This window comes from Crocodylus siamensis, chromosome 5 (assembly GCF_052110815.1).
Source record: "Crocodylus siamensis isolate JL-2025a chromosome 5, ASM5211081v1, whole genome shotgun sequence".
Classification (NCBI taxonomy): Eukaryota; Metazoa; Chordata; order Crocodylia; family Crocodylidae; genus Crocodylus; species Crocodylus siamensis.
In genome coordinates, this window is record NC_143399.1 from 148954409 (window position 1) to 148977503 (window position 23095).

Sequence of the window (23095 nt, forward strand, 5' to 3'; positions counted from 1 at the left end):
CATTTTTTATAAGTGTGCAGATAGGGCTTTACTGTTCCTTACTCTTTCAAATTACTAATATACAAATGAGGGGTAAAAATGTGTGGGTGATATCTTTTATTGTATGAACTGCATGGCTGGGATAGATTGAGACAAGTTTTCAAATATAGGGCATTTTTCTTCAGGTCTGGAAACTGTATTTTCTAGACCACCACAACTATAATAATCAACCTAACATTACCACAATAATTCTAGGTCTGAAAACTAGCTAAGTTTAAGAGAGACAAACAGGGAAAACAAAGCACAAACTTTTAGTGTTCAGTCCTCACCAGTTTCTGCCTGGTTTTGTTGCAGACATTAAAAAAAAAACCCCAAACACACCCATACTTTACCAGAAAGCAGCAGCGCGCTACTTCAACCCAGCTCCACAGCATCTGTATACATAGGGTGCTTCAGCAGGGCTAAAAGCACCAGAAAAGCCCCACTTAAGCACCAAGTTTATACAGATGTTTGGCGAGCTGGGTCCAACTAATGCACCATCTCTTCTGAACATGTGCTTGGCTTGGCAGAAGAATGTGTGGAATTTAAAGTGCTGGGTTTTTTGTTTGGTTTTTTTGGGGGGGGCGGGGGGGGGGCAGAGGGGTTGTTTGTTTTTTAACTTCTGCAAGCAGCCGCCATGTCATCTGGGCCCTATCCTGAAAATATATGCTTAAAGAATATATTTTTATTCTTGAGTGGTTCTTCTGAGGTCAATGGGACTACTCATATTAGCAAGCAGTATGGATGTTTTATTTCATGGGCCCCAATCCAGCAAGCGCTTGTGCATATGCCTCACTTTAAGAATTCAAATAGTCCCATGCAAATCAATGAGACCACTAAACACACAAAGTCAAGCATGGGCCCAAGGTTAAAAAGTGACACAGAAGCCTCAGTTCTACTGAGAAAAAGGGTGCAGTTTTTGAAGGAATCTTGTAAGATTTTCAAACCAGCCGGAGCTAAGTCCTTGTGAAAATTTCACTAGCTGCTTATTTGTTCTTTAGGTGCCTAAATACTTCTGAAAATTTGGCTGCAAGTACTTTGCTAGATTGAAGCCTTCTTAGATCCATTAGGTAAAGTTTTTTTCTTAGGAGCCTCTACAGCTTTCAGACAGCTCTAGTGCAGCAGAAATAAATGACATTAGCGGAAAGGAAATGAATATAGGTGAAAGGGAGAGTTAGTCTTAAAAGCTTAAAATCTGATTTGAGGAACTGCATTAGAACTGCATTTCTATAGTAGGATATTTCCTTATCCCTATATATAACTAATTTATTATTTAGAATCTAAATGGAAAGGTATAGACATGAAGGACCGTATTACTTGGATGCCAAAGTAAATGAGAGATTTAAAAGCAAATCTCAAAAGCACTGGGGAATATTTTTTATTTGAAAGCACAAGTCCTATTTCACTCATCTGTCCTTTCATAAAAACAGTACACCTTACCTGTCATGTCTCTTTGGCCTGCTGGTCTCAGAACAGGAAAGCCACCAGCAAAGAGACCACCCAATGATGGCTGGGCACTTCTGGTATTTGCTGAGCTACCCCCATCTCTGTTTGGCCCTTTGGACTCTATTATAAAGAGGAATGTTATAAGTGAGATTTGTCATCCACATTCAAATTGTCCTAGCGAACTGTACCAGCAAACTCCATTTTGTGGGTCTAACATAAGCACCAAGGAAAGCAAGGAAAATAACCTTTCTATCTTACAAACACCTTAGAGCACAGCACCCTCTGGTGGCTAAAAAATGTTTAGTCTCATGTTCAACCACATGTTAAACTAAAATTTACTAAGATTTTGGATTTGAATCTTCCATCCAATTCTGAAAAACAGAGGATGGTGATAAGTCACTCATAACCTTTCAAAAAATCATGGGTTTCATTAGTACCAGCTCATCCAAGAATCCTTCCTGCTGTTCAACATGGTATTCCAGCACACAGTCATGCATCCTTATAGAAAGCTATTTTTTCCTTCAGTGTTAGGAATGCTGGAAAAATATTCAACAACCTGCCAGTGGCCGTAATTAGGAGCCTAGAAGTGGTCTTGTGTGAGAACAGGATGATCCACTGGTGTTTCAGAAACTTTTATAATTATTTTTTAAGATTATTTTTACCATTTAAGTACCAAATTTTTGTTTCTGTAAGGCGGACTTGACAAAAATTAAGCGCTTCTAACTAAATGAAAGCCTAAGTTGCTCAGCAGAATATTTTTGTTTCACAGAAGTTGTATTTCTGCTTCTAGGACTCAATAGACAAGCAAATGGTTTGGCTAGACATTCTCTCTTTAAATATGTTTATGAGAAGGGTTGACTAAATTTGTGGCTGTGAAATGTCTATTATAATATCAGAAGTGCACTTAATTAACAAATCTTGAGCTCAGGCCTTTGAGGGAGTTATAAATTTGGCAAATTAAGTTTCTCTTGATAGCTGCACATCCTGTTAAGCAAAATTGATGTTAGACCAGGGGTTGGCAATGTTTTTGGGCAGAGTGCCAAAAACACCTGAAACCTCGACTTGTAAGATGTTAGTATGCCGGGGGTGGACAGAGGAGCAGCTGTGAGAGCCCTGATCCTTGTTGTGGCAGTGCAGCCCTCCCCCTTCCCTACCATCTGCCTTGAGGCTCTGGGCAGGCCCCTGCCACCCACCAAAGAGATTGGGTTGCTCTCAGCAAGGAGTGGGGAGGCTGCAGGCACCTGCATGGGGCCCATGGAGCCCTAATCCAGCTCATCGCTGGTGGCAAGTGCATGCATGCCTCAAGGTGGATGACAGGGAAATAGCTGGGGCTGCAATGCCACAACAAGGATCAGACCTCTTGTGGCCCACCCCCACTGTCCACCCCGAGGTACACATACCAAGCAAAATACCTTTGCGTGCCATGCACAAAATGCCTTTGCCATGCACACTTACTTTCAATTTGTGGTGCACTTCTGTCATTGATTTGTGCTACTTTCCTTAAGCGAGTCCCGTGCTGAATATCAGCAAGCAATGCACTTCGAGCTTTTTGATCTTCTTTTCTCGGTTTTGGTGGTTCTGTACTTGCCTGTTGAAAACAACAATGTTAAGCACTAAGACAGTTAAACAAATGTTGGGAAAAAGGAAGAAGTCGTAATAGGTAAGGCAGCTGTCATCTTGGAACTCTTCTGTTATTGTGTCTTGAATTATACATTCTTGCAACTCACATGACACACCTGTAAATTAAGAGGTGTCTGTCTATTAACTGCATTTAATTTCATCAGGAAAAATTCATTAAGTTTGACATCTGGTATGTGAGCCACCAAAGCTGCATGACCCATGAATTGCACCAGTGGAAATCACACACCATGTGGGCCACGAGTTCTCCATACTGCACACTACCATCAGTGCTGTACCTAGACTCCTGGCAGCTCCAGGCAAACTTTTAGTATCAGGCTCCCCTTCGCCAGAGATAATGATAATAAAAATAATAATTGGCCTTGTTGCAAAAGTCTTTATCACATCTGTGGTACTGATACTTTTAAAAAGTTCATTCTCAACTGATAACATTGCCAGTCCTGGAAATGCGCAATATTAAAACTTTTTGTTTTGCAGCTGTAATTTTCGTTTTTCATTTTTGGGCCCCCTTTCTGTGACCCCACAAGTTTGACAGAGCATCTTGAAACAAGCCCTTAATATCCAGGGCTATAATCATAGTTAATTAATTGAAAGTTACCTTCACAATAAATTTTAGCAGTATAAGATTGTTGCATCTGAATTTTATATTTATTTTGGCTTATCAACACTCCGCCCTTCTCCCCAACCCTCCCATCTGAGATATCTGAAAAAGAAGTAAGTTTGGAAACATCTAGCATTCACTAAATTACTCTGTTGCATACATACTACTGATTTAAAAGAATAAAATAATTTAGGTTTGCATTTTTTGTTTAGTTTTATTCCAGGGGTGGGCAAAATGCAGTCCGGGGGCTGGATGCAGCCCACCAAGCCATTCTATCTGGCCTGCGGGGCCCCTAAAAAATTTAGAAAATTAATATTAATCTGCCCTGGGCTGCCTGTCATGCGGCCCTCGATGGCTTGCCAAAATTCAGTAAGCAGCCCTCTGCCCAAAATAACTGCCCACCCCAGGTTTATTCCCATAAAAACTTTTTAAAGAAAAGCTTAATCATACATGCCCACTAGGTGGCACCCTAGGGGATGTTTATGCCAAATACATTCCTGTCATCTGATGTAAAAATCCAAGTTAACTTTGCAACTGATACTATGAGCATATTATTCAAGAGGATGTTAGAAACATACATTCGTTTTTATATGGTAGCCTTATTTACAGTGGTGCCTTAAATAACATTTATTGTACAAACAAGACACAAGTCTGGTTATCAAAGCTCTGAACAGCTGACCAGGCATAAGTAGCACTCTGGCATATATTAACTAGGATTTATTCCAGACACTTTTCCTTCAGAAATTCACAATACTCACTGTGAAAAATGGACGAAACATAAAACTGGAGCAAAGATGACCTGTTTCTTAATACAAGTTCTCTACCAGCACTTTGAAGCTTATTTTTCCCAACTCCCAGTAATGACTGTGCAGCAGCACAGCAATTAGGACCTGAGCAGGACTGTTAGGTTTAAAATTAGCTCCAACAGCTGCGTTCTTCTTTCTGGGTTCAAGTGTCCACTCATTATGCTGACTACCCCCTCTGCCTGCCTGCTGCAGACCTGTGAGCAGGTAAGGTACTGGAATAAACAGAGTCCTAATAACTTCTGTACAACAGATATACTTGTAGATTACATTTTTGCTAAAAGTGACTCCTGATACAGCATCCATCTAACAAAGGGAACATTTTTTTTTATATTACAGAAAGATGGAATGCTTCCTTCTGAAATACCTTATTTACTTTTAGAAGGTAGGTGGGTTGAAATATCTACTTAAAAATATACACCCCCTCCTATTCTTCTAGCTGCTTTTCCTCTTATAATGTCAAGATTATACTCTATGGCCAGATTGGTTGATATATCAGGTGATTGATTAGGCTGCTGAGCAGCTTGTTAGGGATTCTCTTTTTTCATTACAAAGTCAACACGGTCTGGGGTGTAGCACTGCCTGGTTGTAGACCAGTCAGACCTCTCCAGTGGATTTGTTGTTTACAGTATTCCCCATACCTCCACCATTAGCAACACATTACTGGTAAAGAAGTGTTGGTTCCCTTTAGCACAAATATCCAGCACATTCATTCACTGGTCGTCTGTCAGCCTTACATATCATAAACTACTCATCAAATATATGACTGTACATTGAAAAAAAAAATCTCCTTCAAATTAGCTGCAAGCACTTTTCGAGCATCCTTTTCAGGACCTCTTCATGCATCTGTTAAGGACACAAGATTAGCTAGGGATTCATGACCGTATTATTCTGGCAACATACCAGAACAAAGCCAAAATATGCTTGAAGGAACTGGTTAAGCCAAAACACAAAATGAACTCTTCACTGGAGTTAAACTTTTACCTATATATATATATATATATATAAAGAATGTTTTAAGCAGAAAGATAAAGATCTGTTTTACTTGGAGGTCATAGTGGCACCAGAGCTGCAATACAAAGGATGTCATTCTTCCAGAGCACTGTCCTTCACCAACAGAGCAGCTACATTTATTTACAGAATGGGAAACATCTCAATCCTTCACAGAAAATCAAAAGGGGAGCAGAAGAAAATATGAGCATCATTTGTTTTACTAAATGCCAGAGATGCCTAAGGTAGCATAGAATGAAATTAAATTCCATTTACCTGGCTTTCCTGAATCAAAATGTGAATGAATGGTGGGTTCTCATTTCCTTGGTAACCACCAGATTATTGTTCTGTTGTTTTGCACAAGAAGAATGTCATGTTAAATAACTGCTTATGTTTTGTTTTAACACAAATGGAATAAGTCACTCATGCAGTGACCCAAATGTAAAAAAACCAACAAGTTCTGTCAATGATCTTCACTGTTTTTTTGCCTTCCATGTTCCTAAAATTATGCCTTTTAAAAAAAAAACTATACCAAGAGCATATGCTGAATGGATTAAAAACTGGCTAAAGCACAATCTCAGAAAGTACTTGCCAATGGGTAGTGTTTTTAGAGAGGTTTCACAGACATTGGGTTTAAGTCTTTTGTTAATGAAAATGTTTGAATAGCAACCTGAAAGTAAATATTTAAAAATATCTGCTGATAAAATCCATGGAGGACAGAGATTGGCAGAGTGGTAAGTAATATGGAAGGACAATGCAGGCATATGGAATGATCTTGATCACTTGGTAATCTAGGTATACTAAAACTAAATGCATTTTATTACAGCCAAAGGGAGTGTTATGAACATCTAGGATGAAAGAAGGCAGGTCACAGCTGTAGGATGGATAACCCTATTCTGGAATGCAACAACTGAATCTGAATTAGGGTTTATAGTGAGCAAGAAGATTGACAAACACACTGTGGTGCTGAAGTGAAGGGAAAATCCCTGGATGAATAAACAGAGACCCATTTATACAAATAGCATCACCAGAATGAAGCCCCTCTCTCTTCTGGATGTTCTTCTATAGTCAGTTTTGTAGTTAGGGCTGTCAGAATAATTCATTTTTTTGGTTCAGCAGCAGAATTAAAATAGGTGAAACAATACGTGTGGCTTTGATCCAACCAAATGTAACATTTTTCCTCCTTCACTGAAAAAAGAAAAACATTTATTGGGCATGCAACATTTCATTTTGGTCACTCATATGAAAATCAGAAAAAATAATGGGTGAGGTTCACAGAACTGGTGTTTTCTCTTTATCCAGCCTGGGGGTTAGCATGCAGGATGTGGGAAAATCCACTTTGTTTCCCTCCTCCACATGAAGGGATCTGAACCTAGTCTACAAGGAGAGTGGCCCATCTATTGTGCTTTACATTATGGTGGAGAGAGGTGCTCTCAATCTCTCTTGCTGATGCAGTTGCACTTTGTATAAATTAAACATTCACTGGAGCAGGAACTGGAAGCTAAGTATCCATGTTTGCTCATTGCCTCAATGAATATTTATATTTTATGCACAATGAAACAGCTCCAACAAAAGAAACTCAGGAAATCTACATCAGAATGCTATATACACCCTGCTGTTTAATGCACACAGAGATGCGAGTTCAAATTCTCTTGGGAAGAAGAGAAACTAAACCTGGGTCTCACATTGTGAATAACTGCTCTAACTCCTGACCTAAGGGAGACAAATAAGTTCCAAAGCTACTTCCTTCAGCAGTTCTGTGAACCTAACCCCAAGTTTCTTTTTCCAGATGAAAAATTCTGTGAATCCAAGTTGAATTTCTGACTAAGGGATAATCAAATATCACAAGTTTTTACGAACTTGCTCTTTACCACTTTTTTTCACCCAGTTCTAGCTATAAAAATAACAAGGGTCTTACTACTTTTCTTTTCTAGATGAAAAAAAGTGGGTAAGGTTCAGAGCCACCTTGAGTCACAAGGCTTTCCAGTAAGAAGTACCATTAGCTACTTAAAAACTTCAGTTTAGATGAAAATTGACGAATTGTTTAAAGATATTGTCTTATGGGCAACAGTCCAGCCCATTAAGAGATCTATAAAGAGAGATTGGTATTTTGAACAGATGAAGAATTTTATGGGCCCCACTATCAAAGACCAAATTTGAGCAGAAAGCAGAAGATGAAGGTAGCAAGGCAGGGAGATAAACAAGTACTCAAATGAGTGATAAAGCACCTGCAAATGAATTGCCCTCAACCTCAAACCCACAGTCCTAGGTGCCTGCTGCTGCCCTGATTCTCAACCAGGGCACCAGGCCATCAGGATGCCACAAGATTTTGAAGGGTGCCATGAGGTGCAAGAAGATGAGCATGTGAGGTGGTAAGGTCAGTCTCTGCCTAACTGTTGTCCTGTCCTGACTACCCAACATAGCTGTTAGGAGCTAAGCACTGTAATAAATTAATTAATTTTTGAAATGGGGCGCTGCTTAACTTACAAAAGTTGCAGAGGGGTGTCTGGAGCTAGATGAGGGGAGCCTCAAGTCCAAAAAGGTTGAGAACCACTACTAGCACCATGCAGCCTATAACTGTAAAAAGACCAAGGTGTGGAGCAGAGACTTGGCCTTCATGGTTTTTCTTGGTTTAATTAACAGATTCTAAAGATGTGTAGAAAATGTGTAATTAGGAGCCTTGAGACAGAAATGCAAATTTAGGCTGTAGGTAACTTTTGTTGAAATGTTCCACTTCAATTTTTTCCAGTTAATGTTCACATCAAAATGCAGGTGGGAAGGTTTGATGATATTCTAACAGACACTTTATCTAACAGACAGTGCACTCTATTACTATATTGGGCTTATTGAAGTGAAACCTGCACTAGAATGTACAGGGGAATGAGCTCTCCCTGAACAGTATTCAGCATCTTGATCATTCTTCATTCAGTTCCTAACGGAGGGCAAATGTGACAAGATAATGAAGGTCAACAGATGGCTCTAGGATCAGCTCTTCAAGAAAGGCTTGGGGATGTTCAGTCACTGGGAAACAAACAATCACATAGAGCACTTTTCTCAGTGGGCGAATCCCACCTGAGTATACTACAGGCATTTTGGGATACTACAGACATTTTGGGATCAAGGTCACATGATTAAGTAGTAAGAAAGGAAGAGAACATTTTGGAAGACTCATGTAATTGCCAGTGCCTGGTTGTAGTGCACAGAAAATGGATAAATAAGGATACAGAAATCAATACATTAATCTTAGTGGGTCAGAGAAAAACAAAGCAAAGAAAAACACTAATGTCATCAGCAACACCAGTCAGGTAGGTGATACAACTGGTGAAAAGACAATCTAATCAGGTTAAGGAATTGGGTGTGGATATTAAGGCTACTGGCTGATAGACAAATTAGGGTTGAAAGGGACCTCAGGAAGTCATCTAGTCCAACCCCTTGCTCAAAGCAGATCATTCCCAACTAGATCATTACAGCCAGGCTTTGTCAAGCCAGGCCTTATAAAAACTCTGAAGGATGGAGATTCCACAACCTCTCTGGGTAACCTGTTCCAGTGCTTCACCACCTTCCTAGTGAGAAAGTTCTTCCTAATATCTAACCTAAATTTCCCTTGCTGCAACTTGAGACCATTGCTCCTTGTTCTATCATCTGCCACAGCTAAGAACAGGCTAGCTCCATCCTCTATGGACCCTCCCCCATTCAGGTAGTTAAAGGCTGCTATCATAACCCGCCCCCCTATCCCCCTCCAATCTTCTCTTGTGCAAACTAAAACCCAGTTCCCTCAGCCTCTCCTCATGAGACATGTGCCCCAGCCCCTGAACCATTTTTGTCACTCTCTGCTGGACTCTCTTGAACTTGTCCACATCCTTTCTATCGTGTGGGGCCCAAAACCAGGCACAGTACTTCAGATGTGGCCTCACCAGTGCAAAGTAGAGTGGAATAATTACTTCCCTTGATCTGCTGGCAAGGCTTCTACTATTGCAGTCCAGTATGCTGTTAGCCTTCTAGGCAGAGCCATCCCTAGGTGTGTGCAAGGCCTGGGGCACATCAGCCTGCGTGCGGCCCAAGGGGCAAGCGGCTGGAGCCGGCAGTGCTCAGTGGTGGCAGCAGCAGAGCCAGTGGCACTCAGCAGCAGCAGTGCAAGGTGGCCATGGCAGAGCCTATGCAGCACTGACCACAGAGCCCCTCAAAGCACGTGGTTTGGGTCAGTTGCCCCAGTTCGCCCCCCTGGGGACAGCCCTGCTTCTTGGCAACACGGGCACGCTGCTGACTCATATCCATCTTATTGTTTACTATAATCCCCAGGCCCTTTGCTGCAGAGCTGCTGCTTAGTTAGTCAGTCCCCAGGCTGTAGTGCTGCATGGGAATCTTCTATCCTATCCTAAGTGAAGGACTTTGCACTTGTCCTTGTTGAACCTCATGAGATTCCTTTTGGCCTAATCCTCCAATTCATCCAAGTCACTCTAAATCCTAGCCCTCCTCTCCAGTGTATCTACTACTCCCCACAGCCTGGTGTCATCCATGAACTTCCTGAGGGTGCAATCCATCCCATTTTCCAGACTGTTAATGAAAATATTGAAAAAGCTGGCCCCAGGACTGACCCCTGGGGCACTCGACTTAATACCAGCTGCCACCTAGACATTGAACCCAACAATCCAGCCAGCTTTCTATCTACCTTACAGTCCATTCATCCAACCTACACTTCCTCAGCTTGCTTATAAGAATGTTGTGGGAGATGGTGTGAAAAACCTTGCTAAAGTCAATGCATATTTTGTCCACTGCTTTCCCCACAACCACAGAGCCAGTTATCTCATCAAAGAAGGCAATCAGATTGGTTAGGTATGACTTGCCCTTGGTGAACGCATGCCGACTATTCCTAATCACCTCCTTCTCCTCCAAGTGCTTAGAAATGTATTATTTGAGGACCTCCTCCATGATTTTTCTGGGGACTGAGGTGAGGCTGACCGGTCTGTAGTTCCCTAGATCCTCCTTCTTCCCTTTCTTAAAGATGGGCACTATATTTGCCTTTTTCCAGTTATATGGGACCTCCCCTGATTGCCACAAGTTTTCAAAGATAATAGCCAGTGGCTCTGCAACCACATCAGCCAACTCCCTCAGCACCCTTGGATGTATTGCATTCATGACCCACACCTGGTACGTCGAGGTGCATAGAAAAAAAACAAACATATAAAGCTGTGTCTATGACCAAATCATTAAATCTCTCCATATCGAATCAGAGGCTGCCGATTCGATTTGGAGAGATTAATGGGTCTCCCAATTCAATTCGGATTTGGCAATTCGGTTGCCAAATCAGGCCAAACCTCCTCCAAATCGAATCAGCAACTGAAGCTTCGCACAGCCCTAGTAGAAACCCTTGTTATCCTTCACATCCCTTGCTAGCTGCAACTCCAGTTGTGCTTTGGCCTTCCTGACTTCATCCTTGCATGCCTGAGCAACATTCTTATGCTCCTCCCAAGTTCTTTGTTTAAGCTTCTACTTCTTGTAAGCTTCTTTTTTGTATTTAAGCTCACTGAAGAGTTCTTTGCTAAGCCAAGCTGGTCGCTTGCCATATTTGCTAGTCTTCCCGCACGTTGGGATGGTTTGGTCCTGCACCCTCAGTAAGGTTTCTTTAAAATGCAACCAGCTCTCCTAGACACCTTTCCCCGTCAGACTGGCTTCCCAGGGGATCTTGCCCATCAGCTCCCAAAGGGAGTCTAAGTCTGCTACTCTGAAGTCCAGGGTCCACACTCTGCTGCTCGCCTTCCTTCCTTATGTCAGGATCCTGAACACAATCATCTCATGGTCACTGCTGCCCAACTTACCATCCACTTCTACATCCCCCACCAATTCTTTCCCATGTGTTCATTTGAAGGTGTGATGGAATCTAATCCACCATCCCAATAACTGCATGTTCTGCCATGCATGTGTGGTATGGCAGAAGGTGCAATTTAGGGACTGGGGATTAGGTCATGAGCCACAGCTCCCTCCACACCAACAAGCTGAAACACAATCAGGTGATTGTCAGTTGGGGCAAGGGATTGAACCAGGATATAGAATTGGCCCTAGGCAGGTCACCAGCTGGAGGGCACACGCAGTCACTCATCCATGGGCACAAGGACCCTGGGATTGGGCTTCTGTAGCCTGATCCCATAGTTCCTGTGAGCCAGGAGCTATAAAACTACAGGAACTTAAAACCACATGTGCATCTCAGCTGACACTTGGCTGAGTGTCAGGATCTGTTACAGTCCAGCCCCAACCAGTCACATGTTCAATTTAAGGCATGATACAAATGAGCCAAAGTTTTTACATGTACAATGTATAACAACTTTGTGGTTTGTTTACTGTATTATCATGCCTTAAACTGACTTCAACATGTGGCTAGGTTATGACTACACTTATTCAATACCAAGATGAGACAAAAACCCCATCATCTTGTAATTGAGTACAAGGTAGTGAGGTGGTGGGGCAGGCAGCTGCTGTGGGTCCAGTGTCAGCTCTGGACCTGACCCAAGCTGAAGCCACAGCTGCTGCCTGCTCCCCTGCTGCCTCTGCCCCTCCCCACATCTCTCTTCCCCCATAACTTCTGCCATACTTCCCCACTTCCCCTGTCATTTACCCATGCCCAAACATAGAGCGCAGCTCCAGCACAGCCTGGTAGCAGCAGCAATGACAGCTCTGGCTGCACCCCAGTGCTGCTCTGCCATTGCCTCTGGAGTGGGGACAGAGCCTCTCAGTACCAGAATAAGGATAAGTGAGAGGAGGTGGGGAAGAGGGAGAGAAGGGCCAAGGCAATGGGATGGCAGGCACAAAAGGGAGCAAGCTGCTTGATCTCCACCCTACACTACTTCTCCCACTGCCTGCCCCCCACTGCAGCAGTGTGGGGGGGTGCAATTTAAGACAGCCCTCCAATAATTAGATTCTACAAATGGAAAATTATAAAAAATGTATACATTTTCCATGTCTAGAATGTAATTATGGCGGGGGTTGGGAGGGGGCAGTCATTCTGAATTTGCGTAAGTATGGCACTTTAGGCATGATTAGCTAGTTAATCATGTCTTAAATGTAGCATGTGTTGGAGGCCTGAGAATCAACTGAAATATTTGTATACAAAGAGCCTTGGCAACAAAATGGAAGAACTCAGAACTACTAGTGCAGACTGCAAAACCAAATAATAGAGTGAAATGGTAATGGTTGTGCATTGAAGGGTATGTGATTGAAATGGTAATGATTGTGCATTGAAGGGTATGTGCTGTTCAGAAAAGATAGAAATGAAAGTAAAAGTGGGAAAGTCAACTATTTCCATGAAAGCCCTGTTTATACTATTGAAAGGGTCTAAAATGAGAAGTCATTCTGGCACATGCAGCTATGCAAGGCCTTAAATGCCTACATACCAATGCCCATAGTATAGGGAACAAACAGGAGGAACTCGCCCTCAGAATAGCCAGTTCAAGGCCAGACATAATAGGGCTTACAGAAACGTGGTGGGATTCATCCCACGACTGAGCAGTTAGCATTACGGGATATAGGCTTTACAGGCGGGCTAGAGAAGGAAGGAAAGGTGGGGGTGTGGTGCTTTACATCAAGGAGCAATACACATCCTCTGCCAGCAAAATAGGGTCAGAGGAGAGGCAAGCTGAAGTGCTCTGGGTCAAGATACAAGGAGGCCGTGGGGAGAGGGATTTAACAGTGGGGGTCTACTACAGACCCCCCAACCAAGGGGAGGGGCTGGACCGGGAATTTTTGGGTCAGCTTGCAGGGCCACTTAAGGCAAGGGATGTAGTTGTCATGGGTGATTTAAATTACCCGGATGTCTGCTGGGAGGAACAGTCAGCCAGGTCGGACCGTTCCAGGAGGTTCCTGGCCGAGATACAGGACCTCCACTTAATTCAGGAGGTTGCACAGTCCCACCAAAGGAAATGCCCTGTGGGACCTGGTCCTGGCCACGGGCGACAACCTGGTAAGGGGCCTCCAGGTTCTTGACCACCTGGGTGATAGTGATCATCGCTTGCTGGAATTCACCATCCAGCGCAGGGTGTCAAGGGCCTGCAGCAAGGTGGTAGTCCTAGACTTTGAGAGGGCCAACTTCAACAAGTTGAGATTAGTGGGAGAGGCACTGGGGTTCTTGAGAGCAGGGGAACTCAGTGCCCAAGATGAGTGGTTGCTCCTTAAGGAGACGATACTCAGGGCCCAAGGGGTGATCATCTCAACAAGAAGCAAGGGGGGCAAGAGTGCCCAAAAGCCCCCCTGGCTCACCAAGGGTGTCCGGGAATGCCTGATTGCCAAAAAGGCGGCGTACGCCCAGTGGAAGGCGGGGGTGCTATTTCCAAAGAGGCGTATACCTCCTCTGCTCCGGCCTGTAGGGGGGCTGTCAGGAAAGCTAAGGCAGACATAGAGCTAGGACTAGTGTCCAAGAGCAAAGATAATAAAAAGTCCTTTTTCAAATATATAGGGAGGACGAAGAAGGCACCGGGAAACGTGGGGCCCCTGCAAGATTCTCCGGGCAATCTGGTGGTTGCCCCAGAGGAGAAAGCAGACCTCTTTAACCAATTCTTCACCTCCATTTTCTTGTGCAGGGACTGGGACTTCCCCACCGTGATGCAAGATGGACTCTAGGGGGAATGCCTCCAGACCTCAGGTTGGGGAGGACTGGGTTAGAGAGCTTCTGGAGGGGCTGGACATGTTCAGATCAGCAGGTCCAGATGCTCTCCACCCCAGGGTGTTGAGGGAGCTAGCAGGGGTTATTGCAGGGCCCTTGGCATGGCTTTACAAGCGCTCGTGGTGCTCAGGCCAGGTGCCAGACGATTGGAAGATAGCCAACGTGGTCCCCATCTTTAAAAAAGGGAGGACCCAGGCAACTATAGGCCCATCAGTCTTACCTCAATCCTAGGGAAACTCTTTGAGAAGATCATCAAGGAGCACATCTGAGATGGGCCGGCTTCAGGGATGATGCTCAAGGGCAACCAGCATTGTTGTTTCATTAGGGGCAGGTCATGTCAGACCAACCTGATTGCCTTTTATGATCAGGTCACAAAAGCACTGGATGCAAACGTCGCCATGGACGTAGTCTTTCTGGACTTCAGCAAGGCCTTTGACACCGTCTCCCATCCCATCCTCATTAAAAAAATAGGCGACTTGATGCCTACAGTCAGATGGATTGCAGATTGGCTGAAGGGATGTATTCAGAGGGTGGTGGTGGACGGGTCATATTCAACCTGGGGAGAAGTGGGCAGCGGAGTCCCCCAGGATTCGGTTCTTGGGCCCACGCTGTTCAATTTCTTTATCAGCAATTTGGATGACAGGGTGAAAAGCAACCTGTTTAAATTTGCTGATGATACAAAAATTTGGGATGAGGTGAGCACGCTCGCAGGGAGGGAAAGACTGCAGCAAGACCTGTATAGGTTACAGGGGTGGGCTAACAAAAACAGGATGCGTTTCAATACTGACAAGTGCAGGGTGCTGCACTTGGGCAGTAGTAACCAGCAGCACACTTATAAGATGGGAAACTCCCTTCTTGGGAGCATGGAGGCAGAAAGGGATCTTGGAGTCATTATCGACTCCAAGATGAACATGGGCCGACAATGCGAGGTCACGGTTGGAAGGGCTAACCGGACCTTGTCGTTCATCCACAGGTGCATCTCAAGCAGGGCCAAGGAGATGATCCTCCCCCTCTACGCAACACTGGTCAGGCCACAGCTGGAGTACTGTGTCCAGTTCTGTGTGCCCCACTTCAGGAGGGATATGGACAACACTGAGAGGGTCCAGAGGAGGGCCACCCGCATGATCCAGGGACAACAGGACAGACCCTACAATGAGAGACTGTGGGACCTGAACCTGTTCAGCCTTCACAAGCAAAGGTAACTGTCTATAAACTCACTAGGGGGGACCAGAAGGATTTGGGAGAGACCTTGTTTCCCCTAGTGCCCCCTGGCATAACAAGGAATAACAGCCACAAGTTGTTGAAGAGAAAGTTTAGATTAGACATCCATAAGAACGACTTCACAGTTAGGGCAGCTAGGATCTGGAACCAACTTCCAAAGGAAGTGGTGTTGGCTCCTACCCTGGGGGTCTTTAAGAAGAGGCTTGATGCCTACCTGGCTGGAGTCATTTGAGCCCAGTTCATTTCCTGCCCAGGCAGGGGGTCGGACTTGAAGATCTACAAGGTCCCTTCTGACCCTACTTCTATGATTCTATGATCAGTGGGATTCTACCTATCCAGTCAAAGGCAGGAACAGATCAGTGGCACCTCTTACATTTTTGTTCTATAACACTGCTGGAAAGTAATTAATCCTTATCATTTAGTTTACCTGTATAAACACAACAATCACATGTTCCTTCAGAGAGTTAAGCAGCAGCTATGCAAGAAACTAACATCAAACAAAAAGAAATGGTCTTTCAGATGGGACCTACGTGAGGACACATGCCAATAGTTCCTGGCAACTTACTTTCCTCTTGTTCCAAAACAATGACAGAGCTACAGTTCTGCAATTCTATCTCTGCCCAGCAAATAATTATTAACTATGATCTAAGTATTAATCATGCAGAAAACTCTGTAATCTGATTCTCCCAGATTTAAAACGTCAGGCAACATGCGTCTCATAAACAGAGTCAATGCTAGACTTATTCCTAAAATTCCCACCAGTGCAGTACTGTGCAAGAGCTATCAGCAGGTTAACTTCTTTTTCAACCCTGAGCAGAGGTGATCACTAGACAACAAAGTGGTTAAATCCGTACAGGCATGCAGGATGTGGGATGCACTGCCTACACTAGCACTATTATCACTCTTAGAGATGCACTAGTATCAATGGTAGAGCATTGAAAAATAACAATGTAGAAAGAGGCTTTTCCATTTGCTGCTTTAATCCACCATCTGCTTCACTACTACCCCCTCCCACCAGGGAAATCCTCCCTCTGTTACACTGGCACTGCACAGTCAAATGGTAATATGTAGAGATGTGCAAAGCGATTCAGATTTGGCCCGATTCACAGGACAGTGATTTGATTCACTGATTTGGATCACTATCCTGATTTGATTTAGCCGAATCTTAATCTGAAGATTCGATTCTGATTCACACAATCAGCGATTTGGCCACAGACACAGCTTTATATATTTTTTCTACATACCTTGAGGTACCAGGCATAGCTTATGAACACTGAGATGGTGGGGCAGATGGAGCATCCCACAGGAGCACAGGGGACCTTGGGTGTACTTCCGATCCACTGCCGAGCACATGGGGTACCCTGGGTACCCCTCCAGACCCAGGAGGTACCAGTTGCTGAGCCAGTGGGGAGGGGAGGGAAGCACCCCCCTCGTACTCTGCAGTGGACCCAAAAGTGGACTGGAAGTACTCCTGGTCCATTTCCGTGTCTGCCACAGAGCATGCGGGGGACTCCCCCACACTCCCATGAGACACTCCACCCACCCCACCATCGCAGCACTCATAAGCCACACCTGGTACCTTGAGGTATGCAGAAAAATTATATAAAGCTGTGTCTATGGCCGAATCGTTTAATCTCTCCAAATCAAATCAGAGAGATTAATGGGTCTCTTAATTCAATTCAGATTCAGAGATTTGGCTGCCAAGTCAGGCCGAATCAAATCAGTGAAATAAGCTTTGCATAGCCCTAGTAATATGTGCATCTCATTTACAGTTTTGGTCAGCCTGGCAACAAATAAAATTATTTGTTCTGCTTTCCAACTTAGATTAAGGCATCTAAGTCCATTTTCATGCCTATAAATACAAGCAGGTACCAAGTTTCTATTAAGTGTGAGTACCTAAATGTTTGGGTTTGAACAATTCTGTATAAAGGTCCATACTTCATACAAGTAGCAGCACAGGGCATCATGATGGTGATAACATGAAATTTAGGAGCACTGCTAACCTCAAGTGTCTAAAAAAATGAGTGAAATCTTAAGGTCACAATATTGATTTTTTTTTTAAATCTCATGAGCTTTAAAACTAGCTTCTAGTTTCTCAGCTTATGGAGCTCACATTTTCAAGGTCTCCTCTACCACCATGAGAGCTAGAGATTTTTTTTTTTGGTGAAAGCTAAGATTTTCATGAAACAAAAATGATTGTAGGAGCTGCCAAGGTTATTTAGGTAAATGTGATGAAGGGAGAAAATATTATTGTGGGACTGAACATGCATGTGCGTGCATACCCCCCCCAGGAGATAAGTCTGCGGAGGGGAAGGGGCAGATGGAGGCCCCCACAGTGAGGGAGGGAGTGGGGCTGGGGCAGGGGTGGGTCGTGGGACCCCAAGCAGCTTGTCCAGGGGCACCAGGGGGCTCCTGCCACCGGATGTGACCTGGGGGGCATGTGCTCCCCAGATCTGAGCGCGGGATGGAGGCAGGCTGCCACTGCCTGCTGAGCTCTTCACCCTGCTGCTGCTGTCTTGGGAGCCATGCAACGCCATTTGTGTGCCACCCCCAGCCTGTGCTGTGTCCCCTGCCCACCTGGCAGCAGCAGGCACAAGGCACCACACAGCTCTCACAGCAGCAGCAAAAGCAGCGGGGCACAGAGCCCCAGCCTGCAGCAGCAACCCACATCCACACTGCATACTAATCTGGGGGGCACACTGCCCCCCTCCGTGCCTCCTCTAGGGTGCACACAGTAGCAGGAGCTCCCCCACATCCCTGCATGAGTCACCCATGCTCCAACCATCCCACCACCTGCCCCAGTGCCCCATTCACCCAAGCCCCTGCATCTGCCCCACTCCCAACCTCACTGTGGGAGCCTATATCTGCCCCCGTCTTTTCCCTTCAGAGACTTTCACCTGCTGTGCTGGGCAGTGATTCACATACCAGGCTGTGAGTGCCTACCTCTGTCTTATCACTCCCCCACAGCTGCAGCCACCCAGAGCCTGCACCTAGGCTGCCTTGTGGCCCTACCCACTGCCTTGCATTTGGAAGGGATAAGCCCCATTAGACCCAGCCTTCTGCTGCCTATGGTGATATCTTTTATTAGACCAACCAAATAGTTGGAAAAATTGGTCTTTGCAGGTTACAAACACCTTCTTCAGGCACAGGGAGAGTCTGTTGTTTCTTTGTGTGCTCTCCTGGGTTGAATGGAAGCCTGTATGCAGAATGAAGGTCTATGAAAATGCAAATGCATGGCAGAGAAGTTCAGAGTCCTTAGACCAATGCAGCTACAACCTACAACCCTCTAGGACAGGGGGACAGAATGCTGCCACCACCCTATGTTGCCACCTCCCAGGAGCAGGGCTGGGGTGGGGCAAAGGCAGTGATGCATCTTTGCGGGTCCCACAGGTGCTGCCTGGCCAGCTGGACATGGAGGGGGTGGGGAAGCTTGCATGTGGCAGCAGGTGCCACTGTCATCCACCACCCCACACTATCACTGGTCTGTCTAACCAGAACTATCCTATGCACCAGTATAGGTTGGAGATTGACTGGACAAGCAGCAGCTCTGCAGAAAAGTACCCGGGGGTTACAGTGGACAATAAGCTGAATATGAGCCAGCAGTATGCCCTTCTTGCCAAGAAGGCTGACAGCATACTGAGCTGCAGTAGTAGGAGCGCTGCCAGCAGATCACGGGAAGTGATTCTTCCCCTCTATTTGGCGCTGGCGAGGCCACATCTGGAGAACTGGGTTCAGTTTCGGGCCCCCTGCTACAGAAAGGATGTGGACAAATTGGAGAGAGTCCAGTGGAGGGCGACAAAAATGGTGAGGAGGCTGGGGAACATGATTTATGAGGAAAGACTGAGGGAACTGGGCTTCTTTAGTTTACAGAAGAGGAGACAGAGGGGACTTAATAGCAGCCTTCATCTACCTGAATGAGTATTTGAAAGAGGAAGGAGCTAGATTGTTCTCAGTGGTGGCAGATGACAGAACAAGGAGCAATGGTCTCAAGTTGCAGCAAGAGAAGTTTAGGTTAGATATTAGGAAAAACTCTCTCACTTGGAGGGTTGTAAAGCACTGGAACAGATTACTCAGAGAAGTTGTGGACTCTCCTTCCTTGGAGGTTTTAAGAGCAGGCTAGACAGCCTTGGCTGGGATGACCTAGTTGGGGCTGGCCCTGCTTTGAGGGGGTTGAACAAGATGACCTCCTGTGGTTCCTTCCGACCCTTATATTCTATGATTCTAAGATCAGAAAACAGCAACAAATTCTACATTTTTATAAAGTGACATATTTTAACAATATGCATAAACCTAACAAACCTTATGGGGGGGGTTGTTTGTCTGTTCGTTTGTTTTTTGTTTTGTTTTTTTAACCGAAAGGCTAAAAATAAAGTACTAATTAACTGATGGAACTCCCACAAATTTTGCGTGTATAAAAATCACAGAAGGCCTTAACAGTATTTCACAGTAGCTAATACCTGACAAATCAGAAGGTAAATTAGTATGAATGCAGCTTCATGTTGCCACAGGTAGGCTTTTTCTGGCAGCCAAGCTCTTCTGCTCACAGCTAGCTCAGGTATCTTTATGCTATATTACTATGGACAGCAACGAAGGCATACCCTCAGTGGGGTACAGACATAAATGTTATATGAAACCACATGGGTGAAAAATGTCATGCCACAATAAGAGAAGCATCTGATCCAGAACATTTTCTAATCTAGTCAGATGTTTAGCCCAGAAGACCTTATGAAAATAACCTTTCAAAAACTTGCCACTTGCATGAACCATACTTCCTGCCCATCAAGTCAGTATGATCCTAGTTAACAAAAAGCATTTTAGAGTATTATCACGTACAGAGCATACAGATGTATGTCCTTGTAACAATCCAGACAAAAATAAATTGAGTAACCCTATCTTTTACTAGTTTTGTCTTCATATTCATTCCTTCTCGTCTTTTCAAAGCTACAAATACAGAAAGTTACACAGCAGATTACAGCTGCTTGTAGAAAAATCCTGTAACAGTTCATATGAGACTACCATTGTGAAACATTTTGCCACAGAATTTCCTGCTGTTAAAAAAAAAATCATTTGGATATCCACAAGCAGTCTTAATTATGAGTAGAGACCTAACTAAACGTGGTTTTGCAGATTTTGTGGAAACTGTAAAATCCAGGATTGTCCACAAAATCTGTGAAATCAACAAAATAAAGCAACTTAATAAAAATAAAATGCTGGCTCCTCAGTGGGAGCCAGCGGTCCTCACTGCCAGGGGAGGAAAGCGCCAGCTAGTAAGGCATCATGAAGGGCAGCAAAGAAGGCAGCTGCCCCCTTGTCCCTCCTCCCTCCACCAGGGCCTTTCCGCCAGTCAGTGCCAAGGGGTGGGGCAGCACAAATGGCAGCAACCAATCAAGATAGCAGCTGCCCCCTCATCCCTCCTCCCCCCTGGGTCCTCTCCACCAGTCAGCACTGAGGGGCAGGACACAAAATGCCTGTAAAATTGGCTCTGAGTATTGTGAATGGGCTGTGAAAAATGCTCTCTCTCCATAATCTAAGCAAGTCCCTAATTATGAGTAGTTGCAGCTTGTATGACAACATCCCTCCAGACAGGATCAACCCTAATTCCAGCATTTCAGACAGAGCAATGGACTGCATACTCACGACACAGTCCACAGAATAAGTTTCAGACATTACCTTAAACAAGACACATTGGGACCTCAAGAATAAATTTAGGATTTTAGATCCATGCTAAAAGAGATGGGAGAAAAAAACCAAGATAACTTTATACCATTTTCTTTGCAAAGCCCAAAATATTAAGATCAGATCAATACCAATCTTTTTCCTTCTTAAAAAACCTTTATGTCTACACCAATACTTGAAATTAAGATTCTGATCACCAACTTTATACAGCATAGCAAAGGCAGAGGAAGGTACAAACTCTACAGTCAGAATCTAGTCCTCTAACAGGTAATTCACAGGGACACTCAAAAGATAAGGATGCAGTATTGTCAACTCTAAGAATTCAAATCATGAGTTACACCCAAAAATAATGAGATCAAATAAAATCTCATGATTATATGCCAAAATAAGACCTGCGCTCTGGTTTCATAGCTATTAGAGCAGACTTGTCTATTTCTTGTTGTTGCAGAGAGGAAAAAAGAATCATTTTTGTAAAATTCTGAGTGAGTGCTGAAGCTTTATACAATTATCTTAAAACATGGGGTTTTAAGAAAACCACCAGCTACTGCGAGACTCTCTCTCATATCAAGATACATGAGACTGATCTCTCTCTCTCTCTCTCTCATATCAAGAGAGAGTGAGATTGTCAGAGAGAGATCAGTCTTCAAAAGAATCAGAACGCAAGAAACAAATGCCCCTAACGAAATCAGTTCCTCTTAGTATTAATGTCCTGTCACTGCCTTATGGGAGACACAGGTTTGATTCCATCCATAATTTCCTCCCCTGCCTCAGTCGAAGGAGATATGGAAGCACAGCAACAGTTCGGGGTCATCAAAATTGGGAAAAGGAGTCCTGCCCATCACCAAAGAATCCTCTGTGGTCAGGTAAGTTACCATAGTAAGTGTCCAAAACCATTTCTGCAGGTGAAAGAAGAATACTTCTTTTTCTGCTTGTTTTCTTATCTTTCAGTCTCACTGCAGACAATTCCAGTATTACCAAGTATAAAATCAAAAAAATATACAACCACTTAAAACCAGAATTAACTTTCTTTTGCTAAGGAAGTTGAGAGAGAAAAGAGTGGTATGGGGCAAAAATTTGATACTGAATCCAATCTGCTGTAATCTTAGAACTCTACATCTGATTGGACTGAACTGGATACCACCACTGAAATGCACAGATCTTAAAATGAAGAGTGCAAGTGATTTTAAGATGTTCAAAGATATTCATAATCCAGTAAGTAACCATGCTATTCAGCTAAGCTATTTTACATATCCAGTTTATTTTCTAAACAAATCAAAAGTATGAGCACAAAAAATTCATGTACTTCAGAAAAATGTAGCTTTCTTGATTTTCTTAAATAGGCTTAACAAGGTTTATGCTGATAAAACACAGCAACACAGAAAGAGAAGGAAAAAAATCCTTGCTACAGGCAACAGTTGGTGTTTCCTTAATGCTGGAAATTCTAATCTCAGTGTAAATTATGTATTTATCACAGTGTTATACAGAGAGGACTTGTTCCTGAGAGGTATTTTTTTATTGCAAAGTAGAAAGTAAGGGTACAATATAAACTAAACAAATCAACAGACTGGCATATGTTCCCCAGCTCTTGAAATATTTCCTTAATTTATTCAGGAAGAATAAGGAACAGATACGATCAATCCACGTGATAGTTTTCACTTAGCATTATTTCAAAGATTACGTTTCACGAACTAAAGGCATTTCTAGGGCAAGAACAATTTTTACAATGGTTTTAACATGATAATGGGCCAAGTAGTCTCTTGGGGTAATTCTATTAGCTTTGATTATTTGACCACTGTGACTTTTCAGTTCATTTCTATCTTGAGACTTCATTATATGGAACAACATTGATTCAGAAGGAGATTAGAAATACTTGCTTAAACTCCAGAAATGTATGAATCATTAAACAAACATCAGCTGTGAATAAGAACTTCCAGCAGGCCTAGTACATATACCATACTTCTTAAATACTGATATTTTAATAGATGCTGATTGAACATTATATCAGAAAGTCATGCCTATAGACAGTTGCAGCAGGACAGTGAAACAACTGCC

At 43.8% G+C, this 23095-nt stretch overlaps 1 protein-coding gene and 1 long non-coding RNA gene across 6 annotated transcripts in view; one reads left to right on the plus strand and one right to left on the minus strand.

Moving 5' to 3' along the window:
* Positions 1 to 23095, minus strand: part of WIPF3 (WAS/WASL interacting protein family member 3) — a 71105-nt gene that overhangs the window by 8580 nt on the left and 39430 nt on the right. For 4 of the 5 annotated variants that reach the window (XM_090046645.1, XM_090046644.1, XM_090046646.1 and 1 more), the window contains exons 4-5: positions 2920 to 3052; positions 1459 to 1584 (exon numbers count right to left, since the gene is read on the minus strand). In XM_090046645.1, the coding sequence (XP_089902771.1) occupies positions 1459 to 1584; positions 2920 to 3052 (259 nt within the window). Of the gene's footprint in view, positions 1 to 1458; positions 1585 to 2919; positions 3053 to 4461; positions 4600 to 23095 lie in introns of those variants that run through there. The other variant, XM_090046648.1, reaches the window with a different exon arrangement.
* Positions 4655 to 23095, plus strand: part of LOC149864727 (uncharacterized) — a 33562-nt gene continuing 15121 nt past the window's right edge. Inside the window, exons 1-5 of the long non-coding RNA XR_016442250.1 lie at positions 4655 to 4713; positions 4846 to 4891; positions 15120 to 15344; positions 21815 to 21906; positions 22150 to 22255. This is a non-coding gene — a long non-coding RNA (uncharacterized LOC149864727). The remainder of the gene's footprint in view (positions 4714 to 4845; positions 4892 to 15119; positions 15345 to 21814; positions 21907 to 22149; positions 22256 to 23095) is intronic.